Here is a 9,832-nt window from a genome sequence, read left to right as displayed (position 1 = left end):
TGACATACATAAACCTCAAGGAATTGATGCAAAGCAATTGAAGCAATTTGTGAAGACTTACTGAATTATAGTTGTTTGATTATTGACCAAGAGATTGTGTTTGCTTATACAGGTTGGAAAGAGAAAAGCCTTGTGATTTGATTACTAGGAAGTTGTTGTGCATAGGTATGGATCTGCTGTATATGAGTTAGAATGACATGTAATTATGAAACAATTGACACAGTGTTTTGTGCATTACCGAAACTACAGTGACCACAGAATTTTGTACTACTTTTTTACAATAAATTGACTATAGACTTTCTTCTATAAGTAGAGAGGCTGTTTTGATATTTGAACTTGTGATCTAGCAAAAATTTTACCATTCCACCCAGGATTATAGGAAAGTATTAGGAATATATAAATCTTCAAGAAAAAAGAAAAAAATTGCATTTAACTTGTTTAGTCCTTTGCAACTTTCATCTGCACTTCTAAAATTTCTTATTTACCTCATAGATGTCAGACCTGCAAGTAGTTTTTCCATTTCTATTGTAGGCTGCACACTATTTTGAGTTTATACATTTTTTATTATTTTGAGTTGAAAATTTTGGTTATATATATATATATATAAAGATAATATATCAATATGTCATTCTAGTTTACCACATGCATGCTGATTATTTGAAACAGGTTTTAGATCTTCTTCAACTTTTGCTGCTAGCTACTTTACTTTGAAAGCTTCAAGTTTTAATATTTGCTGGGAAAGAAAAAAGAAGGGAAATTATCATTTGAAAGAGGTAATTATAATTTTCTTATATTTTTTTTAAATACTATTTAAGTAAGTTTTTAATATCTAATTTGCATATAAAAGAATAAATTTCTCGCCTTTAGAATATATATAGAATTTTATTGAATAGATTTTTTAAAATCCCTATTTGTAGTCCCTCTTAGTCATGTCAATCGATAAGTCATGGATTGGAAAATCACGAACCACGCATGAGTATAAAGATGGTTTAAACAAGTTTTTGGATTTTGCTTTTGAGCATCGATCTCTCGTGGGTCGTCAGATTAAATGCCCTTGTCCGGTGTGTGGTTTTGGCAAGTGGCAAACAAGGGAGAAAGTTTTTGAACATTTAATAGTCAAGCCATTTCCAGAAAACTACAAAGTTTGGTATTGGCATGGTGAAGAAGTAGTTGGAGTTGGGTCACAAGTTCATCAAACTAGTCATATTGTACAAGATGATTCGACATCTCAGCATCCAATGGTAACAATGCTCAATGACGCGTTTGGAGCTGCTGGACCTGACTTGAATGAAGATGGAGATGGAGATGAAGACAACATAGAAGATGGAGATGGAGACAATGCAGCAAATGAAGAGCACAATGGAGAAAATGTAGAATTTTACAAGTTGTTAGAAGATGGCAATGAACAATTGTATGAAGGGTGCACAAAGTATTTAAAACTGTCTTTCTTAATTAGTCTGTATCACATAAAGTGCTTATATAGAATAAGCAACAAAGCCATGACCGAAATCCTCAAGTTATTAAAAGATGCTTTTGGAAATGCAAAGATTTCAAATACATTCTATGAGGCCAAGAAAACCATAAATAAACTAGGGCTTAATTATACCAAGATACCTGCTTGCCCTAATGACTGCATGTTATATTGGGGGGAGGATGAAGATTTGCAAGAATGCAAAAGATGCAAGACATCTAAATGGAGCGATTCTAAAAAGAAGAAACCAGCAAAGATCTTGCGATACTTTCCACTAAAACCGAGACTTCAACGATTATTCATGTGTTCTAAGACTGCTCAATCAATGCAATGGCATGCTTCGGCAGAAAAGAAAGATTCGAAGATGAGGCATCCGCGGGATTCTGAAGCTTGGAAGACATTTGATTTACTTCATGATAGGTTTGCCGAGGATCCTCGAAATGTACGTCTTGGTCTTGTAGCTGATGGATTCAACCCTTTTGGAGCTATGCGTACAAACTATAGCGTTTGGCCAGTGGTGCTTATTCCATACAATCGGCCTCCATGGGAGTGCATGAAGCCAACATCACTTATCTTGTCAATGATTATTCCTGGAGAGAAAATGCCGGGGAACAACATAGATGTATACTTACAACCTCTTATTAAAGAGTTAAAAGAGTTGTGGTATGATGGTGTTCAAACATTAGATAGGTTCAAGAATGAAATGTTTACATTGCGAGCAGCATTAATGTGGACAATTAGTGATTTTCCAGGCCTTAGTAACTTATCTGGGTGGAATGTACACAGTAAATATGCTTGTCCTACATGTAACTTCAACACTGATTCATATAGATTAAAGCATGGTGGAAAATGGTGTTTTTTGGGGCATCGCCGTTTCTTAGAAAGGGGTCATAAGTTTAGGCTAAGTCGTGCAAAATTTAATGGAAAAGTTGAGTTGAGGGATCCCCCAGCAGTACTAACAGGGTCAGAAATATTAGAACAACTTGAAGGAATCAATGTTTCATTTGGGAAGGAACTACAAGAAAGTAAAGGTAAGAGGATTCGACGAAAAGTTGTTGAAGAAGATGATGAATCGGGGATGTGGAGGAAGAAAAGCATATTTTTTGATCTTCCTTATTGGGAGTCTAACTTATTGCGCCATAATCTAGATGTTATGCACATTGAAAAGAATGTTTGCGACAATGTGTTATACACTTTGCTCAATGAGACTGGAAGGTCAAAGGATAATCTCAAAGCTCGTAAGGATCTTAAAGAAATGGGTATAAGGAAAGATTTATGGCCAGATGAAAATGGGAGATATCATCCATCTTTGTTCACAATGTCAAATTCCATGAAAGATATATTCTTGCGTACTATAAAGAATATTAGAGTACCAGATGGTCTCTCGAGTAATATTTCACGGTGTGTTGACCTGAAGCAAAGAAAGCTTTCTGGATTGAAGAGCCATGATTGCCACGTTCTTATGCAGCAACTATTACCCATTGCCATACGTAATGTGCTACCAGATAAAGTTACTGCAGTGCTAATAGAGTTGTCTTCATTCTTTCAACAGTTGTGCTCTAAAAGCTTAAGTCTTACAGAACTTGAGAAGCTCCAACCTCGAATAATCCTTACCCTTTGTCATTTAGAAATGTTGTTCCCTCCTTCTTTCTTTACAATCATGGTTCATTTAACCTGTCATCTAGTTGATGAAGCAAAACTCGGAGGACCAGTACACTATAGGTGGATGTATCCTATTGAGAGGTAAATATCACTTTTCAATCATTATTCATTTAACTTATCACTTAGTTATATCTTGCTTAGGTATTTAACCTGTCACTTAATTATACAAACTAGGTATTTAGGTCATTTGAAGTCCTATGTACGAAACAAAGCTAAATCAGAAGGTTCTATAGCTGAGGGATACGTGGCTGAAGAAGCTCTTACATTTTGCTCTCGATACTTAGAAGGGATTGAGACAAGATTTAATAGGCCACCACGTGTTGATGATCGTCCGGATGATAATTGCAGTACACATGTGGATTCTCTTTTTCCACAAATGGGGAACTCAAAGGGAGCTTTCACAGTATTTGAGTTGTCACCTATGGAAAAAAAACAAGCACATCGATATGTGGTTTTAAATTGTCCATATGTCAAACCGTTCATTGAGTAAGTGCTTAAGGATTTCCGTACATGTTTTTTATTTACTTGAAAATAGTTGCTTAGTTAGAGTTAAACTTTCATATCTGACAGTGACTTCAAAGATTTTGTACGAAGACGATCTAAGGGTAGAAGGCCTTCAAATGTAGAGATAGAAAAAAAAGTCAATAAAGATTTTGTTACTTGGTTTCCTGCGTAGGTAAATAGAGAAGTGATAATTTTTTGCTAATATTGAGCTAGTATTTGTGGATATAATAACTAATATCTCTATCATAATAGCTTATGAACCCAGATATTATGAATACTGTGCATGAGGATTTGAGATACTTAGCAAGGGGTCCATCACGATATGCCAAGAGGTTTTCTACATTTAGTATTAATGGGTTCTCCTTTCGAACTACCAATCGAGACAAAGGGTTAAAGACCCAGAATAGTGGAGTTTTTTTAATGTCTTCAACTCCTTGTGTTGCTAGCGCTAGTGATGCTGATGTTAGGAATGCTGATTTGTCATATTATGGCAAACTAGAAGATATTATAGAACTAAACTACAATGGCCGATTTCGGGTTACTTTATTCAAATGTAAATGGGCTGACACCACTAGAGAACGGGGCTGTAGAAAGGATAATTGGGGTTTTACTTCTGTTAATTTTTCACGAGTAATACACAGTGGTGACCGAGAGGAGGATGATCCATATATTGAAGCCTCACAAGCTCGAATGGTGTATTTTGTCAATGATGAAGTGAATAAAGATTGGAGTATTGTCGTGCATTTGAAGCCAAGAGATTCATATGATATGGGCGGAAATGAAGATGATGAAGCATGCGAGAATGAGCCATGGTTAGAGCAAAACTTAGATTCTTTATTTGAAAATGGTGATAATCTATCATTGTTAAGAGAAGAGGTAGATGATGAACTACTAGATAATGACATTGGAGAAGACGAACACATGTCAGAATAATAGGTGAGTTTTATTAATAAGTGGTTTATTATAGAAAAATAATTTTTGTCTACATTTCTTCTTTTTCAATTTAACTTTTGTTTGTAAATTTTACATAAATATGTTGTTTAGATTCATTAATTGATTTAATGGAACTATTAAACCTTGATGCACATTTTATTCTATATTTATTAATTATTTATTTGATCTATTATATAGATATGCCAAAGCAAAAGAAGTACAAGAATCTACTTAAAGCAGCAGCTGCAAATTCTTCACAAGACAAGTCAATAGCAGCTGCAAATTCATCCCGAGACAAGTCGGCAGCTTCAAATGCATCACAAGTCAAGTCCGTAGCAGCTGCAAATTCCTCCCGAGACAAGTCGGCAGCAGCTACAAATTCCTCCCGAAACAAGTCGGCAGAAGCTGCAAATTCCTCCCGGAACAAGTCAGCAGCAGCTGCAAATTCCTCCCGGGACAAGTCAGCAGCTTCAAATTCCTCCCGGGACAAGTCAGCAGCTTCAAATTTCTCCCGAGAGAAGTCGACAGCAGTTGCAAGTTCCTCCCGAGACAAGTCGGCAGCTTCAAATTCTTCTGAGCCATCATCAGTTGCTCCAACTATATCTGAGCATCCATCCGAACCTAAACGTAAACGTGGGCGTGAATCTAGGCATTACTGGACTGTTGATGCCATAGGTATGTAATATTCTCAACTGTAATATTCTCCAGCCACCTATCACACCATTTCTTTCACTCCTCTTCCTTTCCAAATTTCACTATCTTCCAATTTACATGTCCTTGTTCAGATTTTTCCCCAAATTAAATCACTTAGTAGGTTAATAGGGGGAACAATTTATCCTTGTGTTACGGTAGCTCATAGGAAAAATATGAATACATGATTGTAATTACTCTAATGTATCCTTTACTAAAATTATGTTACGAGTATATATAGTACATTATTTTCTTGTTTAAATAATGATATTTATCTTGCAGTGGATATTACTAATATTAGCCTATTTTCACCTTGATTCGGAATTCTGATGTATAATATATAGTATTATATATGTAGCTGTTACATTATACCCTACACAAGAATAATCTTTTATAATATATATCTATCATCATATGTTTTATTCTTTAGTTGCTCAATTACTCATTTATTTATATTTATTTATCTATTTTAGATGAATATGAAAATAGTACACGCCTTCATTTATTAGTGAAGGATGTGCATAATTTGCCAGAAGGTTTGCGCATAGTTGTCAATTTTGATAGACAACATGCAGCAATAGGAGAAGCAGCCGGACTCCTTGCAGGAGTTTGTGGGCAATTGGCCACTGATTGTGTAGCATTTCCAATCAGTTTTGATAAGTGGTCAGACATTCCAGAGAGCTTTTTTGAAAATCAATGGAATATTTTTTTCCAAGTAAGAAGATTACTTAAACTCTAAAGCTTATTTCTTTGTCATTATTTAGTTATATTTGTTAGTTAATATATATTCTTTGTTCCATATTAAAGGCTCGATTTTGCTTCAAAGTGTGTGATAGCTTGGCCAAACGATTTCTGCTCCAATCGCTTGGCAAAAAATGGAGGGAACATAGGATAAAGCTTTGGAATGAGTTTTATGATCCGAGGTTGAGTAAAACCGAGATCATAAATAATACACCAGAAGATATTGCTCTTGATCAATGGGCTTTATTCGTAGAATATCATTTGAAGCCTGAAACTCAGGTAAGTAATTAAGATTGTTAGTGAGTTCTATCACTGTTAGTGAGTAATTAAGACTGTTGGATTCACTGAGAGTTAATTATTTTGAAGCTGAACTTATTCAATGGTTTAAGTTGGCTGATAGGAAATTAAGTATTATATGGAATGTTGTGAATGCATGTTTAACTCTATTTAATTTTGTCCAAACTAATCTTGCAGAATCTTTGTAAGAGGAATCAAGAAATTCGGCAAAAACAAATAATTCCTCATACTTCAGGTGCTAAATCAATTGCAAGAAGAAGGGCTGAATCGGTAATCAAAAACATAAAATAATTATATATATATATATATTTGTTGATGTATTTGTGCTTCTATTTTTTCGGTGCTGAATAATTATTTGTTAGTTAGGTAGTATCTAGTAGGCATTCTGCATTCATTCATGCACATTTTCGTTCAACCTTGACAATAGTGCATCCAAAAGAATAGAAGCTGGCAGCATTTAGAAAAAGAAAGTAATAATAAACATTTAATCTTGCTTGCCACTTGGGTTAACTTAATGGCTTAAAACCTTCACTGAAAAACAGGGCTTTCAAACCAACTGAATCCATTCTTGAGAAAGGGATTATAGAAGATTTTTCCCTATATAGTACATGAATCAAAAATATAAAATAATTTTTCCTAGCTTCCTTTTCTGCTTCTCTAAATTCCTTTTCTGCTTCTCAAATAGAACATATTGTTGCTGTTAGTTACTTAATTTTATGCATATCTTTTCTTGGATGATATATTTCTTGATTGAGTCTTTCTACTTTTCTTGAATTTAGACGGAAGAGACGGGAAAAGAAGTTAGTAGGGTTCAAATGTGGGATATCACTCACAAGAAAATAGATGGAAGTTATGTTAATGAAAAGGCTAAAGAAATAGCGGTAAGACTAAAGTGAAATAAGTAACTTGTTTGTATTTATTTTTCTTTCTTTTTTATAAGATAATATTATGTTTGATTCTTTCCCTTTCTTTTTATATATGTAGGAGAAGATTGAAGCATATAGTAGTCAACAAGCGGTGGAATCAACCGTTAATTCTCCTCTTGATGCTCTTGGAGTAGTTCTTGGGAAAGAGCACCCTGGTCGTGTTCGAGGTTTAGGCATGGGAGCTGTTCCAACAGTTGCTTTCAAGAACAACACTACAAGAATTAGTCAAATGAATTTAGGTTCTTCAAATGATGCTGGCACATCAACTACTTGTGGTCCAAATGTGCAAGAAGAGTTGGATACTGTTAAAGTGCAATTGCAAGCACTAGTATCCTATATTGCTTCTAAGGAAGGAGGAAAAATTCCAGTGGAATTGGCTAGAATGTTCCCTACTCAACAAATTTCACAGGTACAAAATACAATTTATGTTCTTAATACCTTATTCCATGTGTTATATTTGGACTCTTAAGAGAATCTGGGTCAATTTTAAAATTTGACTTTTGAAGCTAGCTTTAACTTTGTTAATTAAAAGCCCACCAACAATTGATTCCTATGAAAAGGTGCAAGCAAGAATGCTAAGAAACATTTTAAAGAAGCTAAGTTAATATTATAATAACCAAAATTAGATTGAAGTAGTAGCTAGCTAATGATGAATTAGATCCTTGTGGAGGCTCAAGCCCTAATCTTAGTTCAAGGTCTAATTCTGAAGATGATGAGAGACCTTGTTGACCAGAAATTTGATCCTCTTGCTATTGAAGATGATGATGAGGAGGAGGTGATGATGATGATTCTGAAAAGAGTGGTAACTGCCTCATCATCACAATATTATTATTATTGGTTTCATCGTCCATAAGTGGTTGATGAGGCACATTCAAAAGCTCTTTATTATTATTATCATTGTTACTACCAAGATTCCCCTCCAATAAAAATTGTTGATGATGAGTAGTTTGATTTGAAGAAGAAGAAAATTGTTGCTGTTCTTTGATCTTTGCTTTGTCCTTCCTATGAAGGTTCATGTGACCTCCAAGTACTTGTGCATTAGAGAATCCTCTCTTGCAGAAGTTGCTTTGTTGGATTATATATTAATAGTTTCAGATTCAATTTTATGTGATCTTTGATCTTTTCATTTTTGATTGAATAATTTTATATTAATAGTTTCAGATTCAGTTTTATATCCTTTTTTATTGTGCTCATAATTATATTTTTGTTGTAGGGATTAGATCAAGAGAGTGAGATTCCATCACCAAGAGAGTTAGGAAGTAGGTCTTCTGGAGCGAGCAACAAAGAAGCATGATCTTATATGATAAAGATTTCATGTATTAAGTATTATAGATATATGTTAAGACAAATTATTGAAAAATGTTATCTTAGATACTTTGTTTTTGGATTATGATTTTTTATTTTCGGAGACTGTGTATGAATTAAAAATCTTGTTATGATGTTTGATTCAAGGTTATGCTTTTTAGTTATTGAGATTTTAAAATTTGAGTTCTAAAAATGTCACTTTAAATACATAGTTTCAATCTCATTTTAAAAAGTATAAAATTGCAATTAGGTAAAAACGACGGCTAAAAATGCCATTTTAAACAAAAATGGTGCCATTATATCCTGGTAAAAATGGCAGTTAAAAAATGCAATTTTAAACAAAAATGATGCCATTAAATACTGGTAAAAACGGCGGTTATAAATGTCATTTTTAATGAGAAGGATGCCATTAAACCCAGGTAAAAACGGCGGTTAGAAACGCCATTTTAAACGAGAAGATGCCATTAAACCCAGGTAAAAACGGCGGTTATAAACTGCCATTTTAAACGAGAATATGCCATTAAATTCAGGTAAAAACGGCGGTTACAAACCGCCATTTTAAACAACCACAAAACCGCCGTTTTATTTGGTTAAAATGGCGGTTAAAAACCGCCATTTTAACCGCCCAAAAACCGCCGTATTATCCACTGGTTATTACGGCGGTTTTCAGAAAACCGCCGTAATAACCAGAATGGCGCCCAGAATTCCGGCGTTTCTTGGGGGCGCCATTTTCGGTAATAATGGCGGTTGTAACCGCCGTAATTACCTTAAAAAACCGCCATTTTAACCCTTTTTTTTTGTAGTGCGAGCTGGGATCGATATATGCTGCTAGTGTAGTTTGCGTACAATAATAGCTACCATGCGAGCATCGGAATGGTTCCGTACGAGGGTCTGTATAGGAGGAAATGTCAATCTCCGCTATGCTAGTATGAAACTGGAGAGAAAACCTTGTTGGGGCCAGAGATGATAGCTGAGACCACTGAACAAGTCAAGAAAATCCGAGATAGGATGCTCACTGTGCAGAGTCGTCAGAAGAGTTACGCCGATCAGAGGCGGAGGCCCTTGGAATTTGAGGAAGGAGACCATGTTTTCCTTAAGGTTACTCCAACGATAGGAGTAGGTAGGGCGATTAAATCAAAGAAGTTGAACCCTCGGTACATCGGTCCGTTTTAGATCCTGGAGAGGGTTGGACCGGTGGCATATCGGATGCCTCTACCACCCCACTTTTCAAACCTGCACGATGTATTTCACGTGTCGCAGTTTTGGAAGTATACCCCTGATGCTAGCCATGTGTTAGAACCTG

At 35.2% G+C, this 9,832-nt stretch overlaps 1 protein-coding gene and 1 pseudogene across 1 annotated transcript; both read left to right on the top strand.

Moving 5' to 3' along the window:
• The first annotated feature begins 695 nt into the window (after positions 1-695).
• On the top strand, positions 696-4,570 carry LOC148579972 (uncharacterized; annotated as a pseudogene).
• A 200-nt stretch (positions 4,571-4,770) lies between these two features.
• Positions 4,771-8,518, top strand: LOC107620596 (uncharacterized). The gene is made up of 7 exons (XM_088485997.1): positions 4,771-5,245; positions 5,734-5,975; positions 6,068-6,280; positions 6,476-6,568; positions 7,078-7,179; positions 7,283-7,633; positions 8,438-8,518. The coding sequence occupies exons 1-7, from the start codon at positions 4,771-4,773 to the stop codon at positions 8,516-8,518; spliced, it is 1,557 nt and encodes a 518-aa protein (XP_088342123.1).
• Positions 8,519-9,832: the final 1,314 nt, after the last annotated feature.

This window comes from Arachis ipaensis, chromosome B10 (genome assembly GCF_059453495.1).
Source record: "Arachis ipaensis isolate K30076 ecotype BB chromosome B10, ASM5945349v1, whole genome shotgun sequence".
Lineage (NCBI taxonomy): Eukaryota > Viridiplantae > Streptophyta > Magnoliopsida > Fabales > Fabaceae > Arachis > Arachis ipaensis.
Note: the sequence above shows the minus strand (reverse complement) of the source record. Positions and strands in the feature narration are given on the sequence as shown.